This window comes from Lytechinus pictus, chromosome 3, assembly GCF_037042905.1.
Source record: "Lytechinus pictus isolate F3 Inbred chromosome 3, Lp3.0, whole genome shotgun sequence".
NCBI classification, from domain to species: domain Eukaryota; kingdom Metazoa; phylum Echinodermata; class Echinoidea; order Temnopleuroida; family Toxopneustidae; genus Lytechinus; species Lytechinus pictus.
In genome coordinates, this window is record NC_087247.1 from 78,502,689 (window position 1) to 78,519,410 (window position 16,722).

General features: G+C 34.0%; 1 protein-coding gene across 14 annotated transcripts in view; it reads left to right on the forward strand.

The window, feature by feature from the left end:
• The window catches only part of LOC129256662 (trichohyalin-like), a 103,537-nt gene that overhangs the window by 77,890 nt on the left and 8,925 nt on the right, over positions 1–16,722 (forward strand). For 7 of the 14 annotated variants that reach the window (XM_054894823.2, XM_064097764.1, XM_064097767.1 and 4 more), the window contains 8 exons: positions 1,998–2,080; positions 2,784–2,969; positions 4,053–4,187; positions 4,922–4,939; positions 8,370–8,429; positions 11,841–11,987; positions 13,505–13,609; positions 13,914–14,141. In XM_054894823.2, coding sequence (XP_054750798.2) covers positions 1,998–2,080; positions 2,784–2,969; positions 4,053–4,187; positions 4,922–4,939; positions 8,370–8,429; positions 11,841–11,987; positions 13,505–13,609; positions 13,914–14,141 — 962 coding nt within the window. The remainder of the gene's footprint in view (positions 1–1,997; positions 2,081–2,783; positions 2,970–4,052; positions 4,188–4,921; positions 4,940–8,369; positions 8,430–11,840; positions 11,988–13,504; positions 13,610–13,913; positions 14,142–16,722) is intronic. The other 7 variants (XM_064097765.1, XM_054894826.2, XM_064097769.1 and 4 more) reach the window with 3 other exon arrangements.

Sequence of the window (16,722 nt, forward strand, 5' to 3'; positions counted from 1 at the left end):
ATTATGCTACTGTCTCTTTTATCTGAACTACGGAATAGAGAAAAAACTTGTTCCCAACTCTGTGACTCTGCCATAATTTGAATTGATATCTTAGATTTGGATTGATGACACATGTCAAAAGTCAAAATATGTTGTTTTAAAAAATGGTAATGATACACTTCTATTTCATTAGTAATGAAGATTTGGAGTGCCAAGAATTTCCTGTTTTAAGATAAACAATGGACTAACAATACCAAGCTGTGAAGTCACTGTTAATTTATGTGTTGTTGTCTGCTAGCTGTTAGATGGTTTGATGAATTTGCATTTGTTTGATAATGTGAAAATAAACCTTGAAAATGGGTTTACTGTACATTGGGTTGTACTTTTTTGTCAAATTTGTTATTTTTTCCAATGTTAATTTTTTTTAAATTGTCAATTGTATTATTTAAGAAGACATATTAATGCAGAGGTGCCCCAAGGGTTTTAAAAGACTTTTTAAACACACAAGCACCCAGTACCCCCTAAAAAAATACTTGTTCCCCTATTTTCTATTGAACTATAAATCGGCTGCTTTTGTTAATTTGTTTTCTTAATATCTTGTTTTATTTTAGTTTTTGTTTTTACCTTCTAATTTTTTGTTCTTTTTATTTTTCCCCTTTTTTCTATTTCTTCTAATAGTTTTTGTCTCACCTGACAAGTCTTAGGTTGCATGATCAAGGTCAAATGTCATTTATTGTCAATGAACATAGTGTTGTATCATTATATGAATTGTGTTTTTTGTGAATAATTATGTTATAGTAGGTTTCAAAGTCAGCACTGCTGTTATATTGAATCGCGTGATGCAGGTGAGACTGCCAGAGGTGCTCCACTTGTTCTTCTTTCAAACATGGCCTATTTTGCCAGTTTGTCATTTTTTAAACCAACATGTACATACAAACTTCTCTAAAAGGTTTTCTAGTAAGATCTGTTTGTTGTTGTTGTTGTTTACCTTCTAGTTAATGTTCATTATCCTTTTATAAAATACTTTTTGCGGGATCAATTTTTTTGTCTCACCTGCATAGCAGAGTGAGACTATAGGCGCCGCTTTTCCGACTGCGGCGGCGTCAACACCAAATCTTAACCGAAGGTTAAGTTTTTGAAATGACAGCATAACTTAGAAAGTATATGGACCTAGTTCATGAAACTTGGCCATAAGGTTAATCAAGTATTACTGAACATCCTGCCTGAGTTTCATATCACATGACCAAGGTCAAAGGTCATTTAGGGTCAATGAACTTTGGCCGAATTGGGGGTATCTGTTGAATTACCATCATAACTTTGAAAGTATATTGGTCTAGTTCATAAGACTTGGACATAACAGTAATCAAGTAGCACTGAACATCCTGTGCGCATTTCAGGTCACATGACCAAGGTCAAAGGTCAATTAACTTTGGCCATAATGGGGGTATCTGTTGAATTACCATCATAACTTTAAAAGTCTATGGATCTGACTCATGAAACTTGGACATAAGAGTAATCAAGTATCACTGAACCTCCTGTGCGAGTTTCAGGTCACATGATCAAGGTCAAAGGTCATGTAAGGTCAAAGAACTTTGGCCATGTTGGGGGTATTTGTTGAATTACCATCATATCTCTTTAAGTGTATTTGTCTAGTTCATAAAACACGGACATAAGAGTAACCAAGTATCACTGAACATCTTGTGCGAGTTATCGTAGTTTTCAAAATCAGCACTGCTGCTATATTGAATCGCGTGATGCAGGTGAGACCGCCAGAGGCATTCCACTTGTTTCATCTCAGAGTCTCTTTTTCAGTTTGTGAAGGTTGTCATCTTTGTGTATCTTTGAATGTTTGAAGTCATTAATGGTTGCTTTTTCTCTATTTATACTGTCAATGCATCCATTCCTTGTAGCTTTTCAATTGTAGAAAGTGGTTCTTTAACTGACAGAAGTACCCCATGAGAATGGAATAAATGAATATGAATTGTAGTGTAAACTTGTGTAATGTTCTTCTATTTTAGAACGTGAGCGTCGTCCTAGTGAAGCCTATGATGCTGATGCTATGATGGCAGAAATTGAGGCCCAGTTTGCTGCTAAGAAAAGGGTAATATAAGTCATTAACGTTTACTTTCATTTTTTTATTAAAATTAGAATAATGTTGAATGTTGAAAAAAGAGGAAGGGAAAGAAGTGATGGCAAAATTATCAAGTTTAGATACATGTATTGGAAGTAAATATAAAGTAGATTGTTTGTAAGAATCTTGTTTGGTAAATATTAAGATCAGAATTCCTGTTAGATGGAAATTGATAAGGATAAGTTTACCAATCAAAAAAAAAAATTATAAATCGTGAGTTATAGATCAAATTATTTACCAAACCACTTCTCCCATTCGTATCACTTTAACATTTAACACAGGTGCACATGATAGAATTAAGATTGACCCAGTAAATACACAGTACTCATGTATAAATTTAGTATAACCCAGTTCATTATTTAAACTTAAGAGTTGTTCTTCAGTCTAAAGAGGTTTAAACAAACCTTAAAAAACAAAACAAGCACCAGTGTTCAACTAGCAATGAATGTATGTATTTCAAACAAAAATTCAAACAATGCCTGATCAGTTCATGTGATAAGCCAGGCAGAACAAAGTATTTTTACTGTGTAGAAGACAGGAAAGTAAATTAAAGTAAAAAGCAATATTACATGACTGTTCTGGTAATATCTCAGTGTAACATGTTATTATCTTTCAAACATTCTATAACATTAGATTTTCATTGTTTGTGTTTTTTTCAACTTTTATTCATTAGGCAATGCAAGCTCAACTTGAGCGACAGCGTCGTCAAGCAATGGAGAAGATGGCTGCAAGGAAACAGAAACAAGAAGATAAAAACTATGAAGATGAGTTGTCTGTAGCTCTAATTCATGCTGCAGAAAAAAGCAAAACTCAGAAAGAAGAAGCAGCAGTAGAACAAAAAAATAAACAAAATCAACTGGTGAGGCATTCTATTTGTAACATACTTTTTAAATAAAGTTTCTGGATATCATTTTTAAAATTTATTTACTAAGTACATTAGAAGATAATTCATCTCTTACATTAGCGACGGATTTGTCCAAGATTGTTCTTTATCATGAATGCTTACTTTGTACTTCTCAATAGTCACTTCTAGACATTATTTTCGATTATTATCCAAGCTAACAAATAAAGTTCTGAAATAGGAGTCATGATTGGGAGTTTTCTAATTTTTAACCATTTATTTCAGATCATCTTTTGAACATATATATTTTACAAAGTTGGAGAATATAATTACATTTTCAAGTGATATAATATGCTCTTACTGTATTCAATTTATTTATTCATTGATGTATTTCCCACTGTATTTCATTTTCAATGTTCAAGGATCAATTCATTTGATGCATATTTTTTTATTTACTGAAGTGGTAAAGGCACAATTACTTTGGGTTTGGGTATTTCATCTTGTAATATTTTCTTTTCTTATTAAACAATCATAATACACATAATACAACCCAATATTTGTAGAGATCTGTTTAACAGGCCCAAGATATGACCTATTGAATACCTAATTCCACCTATTGAATAGAACCAAATGTTTAGAACCAGGCCATTAATACACCGATAGTGGCTAGTATGGTTTTCATGTGGTCATACCTTGTACCTCATCAAACTGATTCCTACCAAACATGTGCTTAGAATGTCTTTCCTCATACTCTTCTGAGATGGTTTTTTTTAATGATGAAATGCATATCTGTTTTATGATATCAAACTTTAATCAACATTTGCATTTTAAGTGTTAACATGAATGTGTAGGTTTATATTCCATGACACACTATGGTAAGGAGCTCAGTGTTATAGGAGGGACTACTGTAAAGTTTGGTCAAGTGGGCTGTTTTTTGTTTTTTAGACAGATAATGTTTACACAAAGAGATTAGTTTCTCCTTTCTTTTTTTTTGTCATTGAATATAATTGTAATATTCACATCATATGTGTCTGAGTGTAATGATGTAAAAGATCAACACAAGTTAGCAATTAACATTTTTTTATCTATTCATTCTTCAAGATGCAAGATCGTTTGGCTGCCCGAAGAGAACAAAGACGTAAAGCAGCAGAGGAACGTGCCGAAGCAGAGAGGTTGGCTCAAGAAGAGCAAAAGAAAAGAGAGGTCTCTTTTGAAAGAGAGAAAGAGAAAAAGAAGGTAATAATAATAATACACAGTTCTTGTATAGCGCATATCACAATTATGAATAATGTCTCTATGCGCTTCCAAAGGACTTGGATATTATTACCCCAGCTGTAGCTTGGCAGCCGTAATTACTAAGATTACAGCGCACACGCATTTCAAGGAATAAATTCCTGCCAGGTACCCATTCACCTCACCTGGGTTGAGTGCAGCACAATGTGGATAAATTTCTTGCCGAAGGAAATTACGCCATATGGCTGGGATGCACAAATGCATTCATATTTCATATTACATTTTTTGCGTGTCGGCCTCATTCTTGTATTATCTAAGATTTACAGTGATATTGATTTCATTGTATAATGGTACTAATGCCTTCTTAATTTGCAGCTGATCCTTTTAAAACCAGGGAAGGATATGTCATGTTATACACAGTATTAGCACCAATCCTAATTCTTTACAGATCATATTATTGATGGCACCTTAGTTGTATTCAAAATCTTATTTCCATTCGGAGTAATTGTGATGGAATTTGATGAAGATTAAGATACCTCAAACTGTTGGTTAGACATCATTTTATGGCTTTCAAAATATTTAATATTGGTTCTAAGAATGAATAATCAATGATGTATTCCTATTTCTATAATAGTATTTAGGAATCATGTGTGTTGAATTAAAATTTATGCCATATCACTTATTCATATCCCATAATAATTTAATTTCATTCAAATCATTCCCTGGAACTAAATTAGGTGAACTTTGGGGATGAGGTAAGCTGTATTTTATATAGAATCTTGCACTTTTTATAGCATACTAATAATACAAATTTTATTGGCACAAACTCTAATATTTATTTGTCCAAGGAAAGTTAGTGGTTTTCTCTGCAAATTATGTATCAAAGAACCTTACATGCACATGTATATGATATTGAAGTTACATTTTGATTTAGTTGATAGTGGTCTCTTTATAATTGAAATAGACTTTGGCTGAAGTAGAATGGGAAGTATTAAAAAACAAATAATTATCAACACACAGTACAAAGATACAGACTGAAGCTAAAAGTGAAATTGACAAATGGGAAATTTATGAGCTACATAGTACAGCAACATAGGCGGATCCAGGGGGAAGGGTGAGGGGCCTACCCCCCCCCCCCCTAGAAAGAAAAAAAGAAAAAATGGAAAAGAGGGGAGAAAAAAAGAAGAGGCAAATGAGAGGAAGATTTTGAAAAAAGGTCTTTCATATCAGTGTATAAAATTTTCGCTCGTGCTCACATTGCCTATTAGGTGATATACATATTTTGCTTAATAGGCTGATAGCGATCTTCAAATATCAAGTTTTGAGGTCAATATACAAAACGTATTTCAGCTTGGAAATCGAACTTTCATTATTTTGTTTGATTTACAAATTGATTTTAAGAAACTAGTGTTTGTAAAAATTTCTGTTTTATGGTCTGAATATCAAAATTTTCTGCTTGCGCTGCACGCTCACAAAATATGATTGGTCAAGTACCTATCATTTTCCTGTATTTCATAAAGTTATCAAAAATATCTATTTTCAGATTTGATTGTCAAAAGGTATCAGCTAGCGTTGCACGCTCGCATTTAGATTGGCGAGTTAATTGTGTATATCTCAATATTAATTCTATATTAAACAAACTACTTAAAATCCCCATTTCAGGACAGTTTATCAAACTTTTCGGCTCGCAATTTGTACTCGCATTAATTGTCAAAAATATATTAACTCATGCATCACATTCCTAATTACAAAAGTGCTTTAAAAGTCCAGTTTTCAGGCCATAATATTAACAGATTCTGCGCTGTCATTAGGCTTATTAGATTTATAAATAAGATATCAATTTAATAGTTGTCCCTCTTTTTCAGAATGGAATATCGAATGGAATGAGTTTAATCTCTTAGAAAGGGGAATAGGAAGATATTCATCATTTTCATATGATGACAAAATACAAAATGTAATTAGAATATCCCAGTCCTATGTCAAAACTCAAAGTAAAAAATATCAGCTCTTTATTAAGTGTGATCCATATCAACCTCACAATTTTCCTACAAAGTGCTTGAAATATAGAGCTGATGAATTAACATTTTTTCAGATCGTAATATTTAATATTTTTCAGTTCGCACTTCACACTTTATTTTATTGATTTACATAATAATAATCTATTAGAATGCGCAGATTCTAGGACAAAATTGTAAACATGCGCGCTCATGTTTATTCAGATGCGAAGCTTGCTCTCTATTTAAATCATCCGGTTTCAGATCAGAATATCAAAAATTTTGTGCTCGCGCTTTGCATTTTCATTATTTAAGTAGGAAGATCCCCAATTACTCAACCTTTTCATGATTTACAAAACATTTTCAGGTCTAAATCTCAAGTTTTACTTATCCTGCTCATGATTACAAAAAGTGCTTAGAATTTCCATTCTTAAGGTAGAAATGTCCCAAAAAATTCAGCTTGCGCGGCTTTGCGCTAGCATCAACTGTTTAGTTAAAAATCTTGTTCGTGATTACAAAAAGTGCCTAGAATTTCCATTCTTTAGGTAGAAATGTTAAAAACTTTCAGCTCGTGCTTTACGCTCGCATTATTTGATTGTTGAAATATTAATCGTCTTCATTGCTAACTGCAGTCCTTAACAGGTCCCTTTTTGATCAGATAAAAAAAAAATTCTGCTCGCACTTCGTGCTCCTAGTAATTTAGTTGCAATACACATCAACCGGTGTGTTGGCTCAGTTGGTAGAGCGTCCGTCTCACAACCGGGAGGTCGGGGGTTCAAACCCTGGCCGCGTCAGACCAAAAGACGTTAAAAGATGGGAGTTGCTGCTAATTTTGGCGTTCAACAATTAAAGGGATAGAGCCTCGTCGATCTGGCACTGCACAGTGGCTGCCGGGCCCACGATCAATTGGGCAAAACAAATTTTCGGAGTAATTTATTTCTGGTGTCTATTTCGAACAATAAAATATGGATTTGGATTTGTTCAGGATCAGAAACATTGCCCAGAATGTTCAAATTTTAGGACACACGAAATTGAAAAAAAATTAGCTCGTACTTCGCGCTCGCACAATTTAAAAAGGATTATCAAAGTATCATTACACATTTATGTTGATTAATAGGACCTCCCCTTCAAAGAAATAAATGAAAATTAACTTCGAGCGGCCGATCAGGAAAATACAGCTGGAAAAAATTCCCCCCCCCCCCCATTGGCGAAGACTGGATCCGCCCCTGCAGCAATGTATGTTTTATGCATATTCACAGTTTGACAGCTGAGTATTTTTTTTAATAAAAAAATTAACTTAATGTATTTCTACAATAGGGTTCATCAACGGCCTGAATTGCGTGATGTCACATTATGTCAGGAGGGTTGTGATTCCATAGCTTTGAATGTACATGTAGAAAGGATAGCTTATTTTTTTAATTTCCTTATTAATTATTTTTTTTCAATTTGCTTAGGAGAAGCGCATTGACATCATCCATTGTTCAAAGGGATGGAAACCTACAACACTTCATTAGAATTTTGTATTTTTTTTCTTTGTTTGACTCTTATTGGGCCTAAATTACTATGTCAGGAAAAGTTGTTACACATAATTTTGAATGCAGATAGAATTGGAAAGCTGCGCCAAATAAGCAGGAAATAAAATATGACAAAAACTAGTTCAAAGCTGTAGATTTCGTCAATTCAAGCTTGCACTGAAAGATATTTATGATATCTCAATGTAATAAAATGAAGGAAATAAAATGCACTATATCTGAAAAGCAGAAATATCACCCGTTTTTTTTCTCTGTACGAACGTATGGAATCACAACATTTCAAAGCCTATTTTTGAAGCCCAGTAATTGTTTTAGCAAAGTACTTAGCTGGTAAGCAGTGAAAATGCATAAAGTCTGCATTGCTGTGTTTAATTGTTCATGAGCTTTCGATTGGTATATGATTTGTCATTTTCACTTTTGGGTCCGGTTTGGGTATGTAAGGCCTGACTTTTATATTGTTGTATGTGAATGATCGTCTCGAGGTATGCTTTCTATCATATTGAATCAATATAGATAATGATACTTCTGACTGAAAAAAAAATCTGTGAAGTGTGTGGATGGAACAAGAATTATAACAAAATAAGATCAAAGCTCTTATTATTAATTGTGGGTGTCTAACTTGCTATTTGTTTTAATCTACTGCTTACCTCTCTGAAAAGCCCAAGAAAAAGGGCAAGAAAGGGGTACATTTTGGGGCACCACCCAAAGCTGAGGATCTGGTGAGTTGATTGAAGTTATTGCATAAAGAACAAAGGCGCTTTCCATCCCAAAGACCCTCCCTTTTGGCTTTCCAGTTTTTGGTGAATTGATAATATTCTGTTATGTCAAGCAGTGATATCATATCCTCAGAACCTGCATAGATTACAAAAATATATTTACATGTGCCAATAGTTCAGTATGGATATTAAATCAAATGAAAACTAATACTGGGTCTAAGCTTATGATACCATACCAAGGATAAGTGCAACATTTGAAGAAAAAAGAATCCTTTCTTATTTTACCTCTTTTTTTCTCCAATTGTCACTCTTTGGGGTAATGGTGGATTGTTGAATAGTTGTGCCTTCCCATTCTTTGAAACTGCAGTGACTGTGAAGGCTGTATTATCTATTTTGGCACTAATCAATGAAGTGATTTTTGTGCATCAAAATACAGTGTCAGCATAGTGCAGTTGTTCTTTTCTCTTTTTTTTGGATAAATCAAGCATTGAACCATCGCAAAAACCATCAAAATTATATTTGTTATTTGTTGATGAAAGTTGCTTGTGGAGCCATGCATTTTTAGTTTTTACATGTCGTAATGTCATCTTAAGTGCTTTAAAAAATGAGTTTTTGATATGACCAATTTAAAAGCGTTGCAAACCATGTTTCTATAAAAAAAAAGGAGGGGATACATTGTAAATCAAACAATGGTTCATGTTTTTGCTTACATTGTGAAAAATGTCCGAGGGATCACACTTGGTTGTTTGTGGGGTTTTAAGAATGAAGGACAGCACAGATATTTATATTGTGTGTTATTCTGAAAACATATAATTATAAATATTAATTGAAATATGCTGTAGCCATTTAAATTAATTTTAATATCATAATTGCATATCCACTGGCTCAAGCGTTGTACAAACATGCTCATAAAAACAAATACTTTGTCCTCAGTCTAATGGTGAATAGTTGAATGTACCATTCAAATGTCTAGCTTAGTAACTGCATATCATCAAAACCAATCATAAATGTTCATGTGTATGTAGAGAAGAACTTGTTTTTAGAGATCAATATTTTTTCTCTCAAGCGAGGTATGTGGTTTATGTGGTCTTTTAAACTTTTGGTCACATGATTATTACTCGTGCAGGTGAATAATGAAATGTAATGTGAATTATGATATCATGCAAGTTTACCTGCATGTTTATTGTAGTGTGCTTCTGTATGTACATACATATGCATCATATTATATAGCATTATTATTTTCTCCCCAGCTGTTGTTGTCATTCTTTCTTTATTTTGTCATAAGGTCAATGACTAGTATTAGATTAGAGGGGATGTAAATAGAATTATGTGGTGTTGCTAACATTTTTTACCCAATATATCACTTCTTTGTTTAAAAAAAAAAAATAATAATAATACCAGACCTAATATACAAACCTCTCACTTATAGAGTGCATGAAATAATGTAAATAATGGTTCTAACTTTCACCTAAATTATATCAACATTAACCAAAATTCTATGTGTATGCTAATTCAATTTAGAAAAAGCATTTTTCTCACCTTGCATGATTTTTGCTATGCTAGGGGGAAATTGTCTCAATTTTTTTGACCTTATTTACAGGTAAGTATTCTACACAAACGATGTTTTGATAATTGTCTGCTCAGTTTATCAGAATCCCATAACATATAGAGCAAACTGATCATGTGACTGATTTGTATGACTGATCTTCACAATTGAGTGAACATTGTTGTCAATGCAATCAATAGTTTAAAAATTTGTTCTACTACTGTACGATCAATTGCTAAGTATTTTTTCCGGAGCCATGGTCATCTGTGTGAATTCTCTCTTCTGTTCTAGTGCATTATTGGGGGCCACTTCCATTGACGAGTGGATACCATGCGCGACCATGGGGTTTTGAAAAGCACCCTAAACAAGTATTTTCCATATTCTGAAAACGCAACCCTTACCAAGTTTTGGCATGTGAAAGGCTACCCTTAACAAGTATTTGAAAAAAAAGATACCTTGGCAAGAATTCTCTGAATTGAACCCCTAAACAATTACAGCGATATTTTAGTTGTTAGATGTCATGGACTTCGGTTGTCGGTTTTACCTTTACCTACATCATTGGGTTTAGTACGGCCCCGGTCCCACCTCCCACACCTAGCGCAAATCAGACTCTAAAACGCAGTATTGACTGTTGGGTAAAAAGTACCTCCTTTATAAAGTATTTTAGTCTTTTTCATACCCTCGCAAATTTGACCCTTAACACGTAGCTTTCCTAGCAAAATAGATACCCTTTTTTCATTAATTTGGTGTTTTTGACACCCTTATTACGTTACATACGTAATGTGCCCTATCTTGAAAAAGACATCCTTTTTTTACATGTTTTTGGGGGTTGGGCATGGTATCCACTCGTCAGTGCAAGTGGCCCTTCCCCCCCCCCCCCCCGGGGGTTTCGAGGCATGCTGAATATGGTTAATTTAAGACACCGTTCTCACTACCGTCCTAAAACTAGTTACTGGAAACTTGTTCAGTGGAAACTAGTTTGATGTGTAATGAGAACGGTCAAAGCGGTCTTGGAAGCGATCTTCCAAGCCGGTTCAGAAAACCACCTCGCGATGTAGTTTTGAAGATCGCTTTGCCTAGTTAAACTGGTTTTAGCATAAGTGAGGACATAACCATATTTCGGGAAGGGATCTTCTCACATTTCGAGCACGCTACTCCACACACTGTATGTAGAATGCCTACGCTGCGGTTTCAAATTTTGTGCGAAACATGTCACCCCTCTGAGATTGTTCCCATAGCAACAAGACCGCTTTACGGGAAGTGGTTTTGAAAACTACTTTCGGGTGATCATATGGGAATGCTAGCAAAGCGATGTTCCAAACTGGTTTCCAGTTAACCAGTTTTAGACAGTATAATGAGAATGGTGTCTAAGTCAAGTATATTTTGTTCAATCTGCCTGTTACATATTAGGACCATGTCAAGTTTTGACAAAATTATTGGGGGCCATTGGTTCCAAAATAATAAGCCATACCAATTTTCAAAAGCATAAAGCCTTTACTCGATCCTACCTCCTTTTGCCTCATAAACCAAGACAACACTTTAGCACATCTCAGTTGATTTGCTTGATAGAAAGTAATCAAACATCACTTATATCTATATCACTGGGACATTAGAAATTAAGGATTTCTTTCACCTCTCAATTTGTGGTGTAAATCTTTTCTATCTCTCAACTCATTAATTCTGTCATTTTAATTCAGTTTGCTGTATGTGTTGAGTTGTTAGGTAAACTTATCAGTATCCGGTCTTACAATTTGCTCTTGTGGTTTTTTTTCTGCTGTTATTATTTGAGGCTGTGCTTTCCTCTTTGCATCAATCCCTAACCCTATGTGGTCCATGATTTAATGGAATGATTTGACTTTTGTTTTCAGTCTGGTCCAGGTCTAATTCGAGAGAAGACTGTAGTTGATGTAGACATGTCTGAAGATGAGAAACAACACTTGTCTAAGATGCTTCTATCTCATCATAGCAATGCACAATGGAAACTGGAGAAGGAAAGACAAAAGAGAGCTAATGAGGTAAGTATGTTTGTTTCTCTGATGGTACATTGACTACTATAATATGAATTTACTTTGCTGGTAGACAGTCAGACTGCAGGTCCCAAGAAAGTGGCTTCTTTCATCCAAGTGATATTCATGACTTGAGATGTTTCGCATATTTAATGAGCTTGATGCGGACCAAAACACCTCTTTTTATTCGGTCATTGCTGCTCTAATTGTGCATCGAATTTCATGAATTTGGTACCATTGTAAAGAAGAAGAATCATTCTTTCAGGTCATGTGTTTGGATTTATTCAAAGTTTTGTAATATAGGTTAAAATTTTGATCTAAAATATGCTACAAAATAAATATTTTCACCTGACAAAAGCTGCTATTTTCACACTTTATTTTTGTTTGAGCCCAAATGATTTTTATATCATGATAAAGCTGAATATGTATGCTTTGAAATGATATAGGTTTCAAAATAGGAATTGCTTTAATCGGGTCAAGATCACACTTTTCATTTGCCAAGTACATAAAGCAGTTTGAAAACAAGAATACTGCACTCTGATTGGTCAAAGAGACCACACAATGGCAAATTCCAACGGTCCCAGTGCCTGGGTTCGTGGGAAGGTCACACTTCCCATGTGGTAATCTCCTCAAATACCCCGCGCCTGTTGTTCTGTGAACCTTATCCAGCCAATCAGAACTCTGGATTTCTTGCAAGTACAACATTTCAGAAATCTCGTCTTGTACCTTGGTGGGAAAGTGTGATCTTGACCCGATTAAGAGGTGCCGCATATCAAGAGTGGCATCGTGAGAAAGTACAGAAGTTCAGCTTTATGGTGATATAGATATCATTGAGGCTCAAAATAAAAAGTTTTGCACAATTTGCAAAAGAAAACAGAGGAAGAAAATTCAGTTTTGAGGCACATTTTCAGGCCAGAAATTTACTTATTTAACAAAATATTGTATACAAAATAAATGACCAATATGAAAGAGTAACTTTTACTCTATCTGATGGTGCAATAATATTTCATTTAACTTGAGGTTAAAACAGGTAAATTCTTAGAGAAAGAAAATCTCACGAATCACGAGATTTTGCAAGGAGGAGGATTCAGCCCCTTCAGCCACGAGATGATTTGGATGAATCTGGCCTTTTTGCTCATTAGCATAGGGACCTGCGGTCTGACTGTAGATCCTTCTTCTATGCTTCTATCTTGTGTCATCCTTTCAGTTTAAATATTGAATTAATGTTATTCTATGAATTCACATTGCCATTACAAGAAAAAGAAAATTGTAGAATTATGTCTATATTCACACAAAAAAATAAAAACAATTTCACTCTTTCATATATGCAGAAGCAGATATGAAGTGTGAATTGAAATGAATTAAATGAATAAATAAATGAAATGAATAAAAATAATTTCTTATCAAGCACGGCAGCATGGAAGGTAGTCAAGGTACCCCCGTACATATACTCAACAAGCCAAGATATACATAAGGAGAATATATACTTTGCAATTCCAGTTCATTTCTGTATATTTTCCTTGTAGCTCAAAGAACGTTTGGAGATGCGTAAAACTCGCATTCAGGATGCTGCCACCACCATCTTGGGCCTGGGAGAGAGACAAAAAACTATGGTAGAAAATAAAAAGAAGGTGAGAGATTAAGATATATGAGAAATTGAACCCCACTCTCTTTCCAACAGGAACATAAAATTCAAAGAAATCAATGGATAGAAGCTAGACAATTAATGAGAAAAATATTACATATTTGATTTTATAGAAAATGTAGATGTTTTTTAGACTGGAAAATAATGTAGCAAGTATTGTGGCCATAGTGAATTTTCTTATAATTGCATTAGTAAAACTGCAGTATATCCAGGTGTTTCAATGAATGGAATGAGATTTATCTAGAGAATACAAATGAAAGCATTATAAAATGATGTTTTTGATTGTGTAGGATGAAAGGGAACGTCAGATAGCAATGGTAAAGGAACGTGTCCAGCGTGTAAGGTATGAACGCACACAGACCATGAAGTTTAAAGGAGAAGGCAAGAAACAGTTTCAAGATTACTTGGAGAAAGAGGAATCTGGTTTGACGGAAGATGAGAAGATGATGAAGATAGCCGATCGGATCAATAGTCAATTTAAGAGAGATGAATCCAGCTATCGAGCAGGACATAAGAGTGTAAGTTATTGTATCACTGCACTTCTTATTTCTTTTATCAAGTAGGTTATCTAATAAAACTCATTGGGGTTTTTTCCTGGCTCAGGGACATTTTTTGCTTCAAAATTAGTGCATCAGAAAGGAAAATTGACCTAGATTTCTATTTCAAAACAATGAAATAAATTCTTCAAATTTAATTTGCCTTTGTTAAATAATTTTTCCTTGGACAACTCTAGATTGGTACTGGATATGAAAATACCATGATGAATGTGTTCTTTTATAGGTAATGTGTATACTGGACATTATTTATTGTATATAACTGAGTATAACACCAAGTGTAATCAAACATTATTTCATGCATAAAGCATTCATAAACTTAATTTCATCTAATCCACATAGGATCATGTAACTGCATATATCCACTTGTATGTGCACTAAAATAAATCACCTCAATTTTTTGCCTTAAGTTAAGCAGTTCTTTGTGATGCATTACTTATAAAGTAAAATCAGAAATTGATAGAAGTTTGCTTTAATACTACTTCATGTTTTTTATGTCACGCATTACTAATTTATTACATACGGGTATAGACTTGTTGGAAAGGAATGTGAATCTTCTGCTCCTAAGGATTCTTCCTTTTTGTCTCACCTGCATAGCAGTGTGAGACTATAGGCGCCGCTTTCCTGACAGCGGCGGCGACGTCAACACCAAATCTTAACCGAAGGTTAAGTTTTTGAAATGACAGCATAACTTAGAAAGTATATGGACCTAGTTCATGAAACTTGGCCATAAGGTTAATCAAGTATTACTGAACATCCTGCCTGAGTTTCATGTTACATGACCAAGGTCAAAGGTCATTTAGGGTCAATGAACTTAGACCATGTTGGGGAATCAAAATCTTAACCTAAGGTTAAGTTTTTGAAATGACAGCATAACTTAGAAAGTATATGGACCTAGTTCATGAAACTTGGACATAAGGTTAATCAAGTATCACTGAACATCCTGCATGAGTTTCACGTCACATGACCAAGGTCAAAGGTCATTTAGGGTCAATGAACTTTGGCCGAATTGGGGGTATCTGTTGAATTACCATCATAACTTTGAATGTTTATGGATCTGATTCATGAAACTTGGACATAATAGTAATTAAGTATCACTGAACATCCTGTGCAAGTTTCAGGTCACATGATTAAGGTCAAAGGTCATTTAGGGTCAATGAACTTTGGCCAAATTGGGGGTATCTGTTGAATTACCATCATAACTTAGAAAATATATGGACCTAGTTCATGAATCTTGGACATAAGAGTAATCAAGTATCACTGAACATCCTGTGCGCATTTCAGGTCACATTACCAAGGTCAAAGGTCAATGAACTTTGGCCGAATTGGGGTATCTGTTGAATTACCATTATAACTTTGAAAGTTTATGGATCTGATTCATGAAACTTGGACATAAGAGTAATGAAGTATCACTGAACATCCTGTGCGAGTTTCAGGTCACATGATCAAGGTCAAAGGTCATATTAGGTCGATGAACTTTGGCCATGTTGGGGGTATTTGTTGAATTACCATCATATCTCTGTAAGTGTATTGGTCTAGTTCATAAAACATGGACATACATGTAAGAGTAACCAAGTATCACTGAACATCTTGTGCGAGTTATAGTAGTTTTCAAAGTCAGCACTGCTGCTATATTGAATTGCGTGATGCAGGTGAGACGGCCAGAGGCATTCCACTTGTTTTCTTAAATATACTCTTTTGACAATCATAAACCAGATATGAATGAAAGATTATGATAAAAACATTTATATGCCAATATTAACAATTTCATCAATAAGAAGATATGTGATGATAATTTAGAAATGAGCATCTTTATATTTTTCTCAGTGCTCATGAAGGTATTGTTATTAATCTTCTTTGTAGGAGGGAATGCTCAGTAAGAGCATTAATCCACGCTGTCATGCTTGTCTACATTTCTTGGAGGAAGAAATTAGCAAATTAGTATGTAAAAGGGATGCATAGAAAAAAAAATCAAGATTTATAAAATACTTCAAATTAGTGCACCTTATCTTTTTTTAATTCAATTTTCCAATTATTAAATTCAATTTCAATTCATTCTGTATTTGCATTTTTCTAAAATTTGTGATTGTTATGAATTTTGATAACTTTTCCAGTTTTTTTTTCCTTCAAAAATATAATCTCTGATGTTTACAAACAGTTATTTCTCCAAAGACCCTAGTAAACCTCTATTTGTTATTGTGCACAACAATATTCTATATTATTTCTAAGTTTTCCAGTTATTTCTTAATTTTTTTAGATTTTGAAAGTAACTGATATTTCACTGCATGTCAAATATATGAAGAATATGTTGTTAGGCATTAGAAAAGATATAAATTCTCTCATTCAGTAGATATCATACAGTGCTACTAATATTTTGATAATCAAAGTTTTAAACTCAATCAAGAACTTTATAATTTCAGTTTCTTTCATCCATTTTATGTGTATGCCCTTGTTCTTATTTTATTTGTCTGTGCAGTGAAAGATCAGTTACACAGGTCAGTTTGAGTTTTGTGGTGTTTGCCCAAATTAAGATCTTATTTTAGGG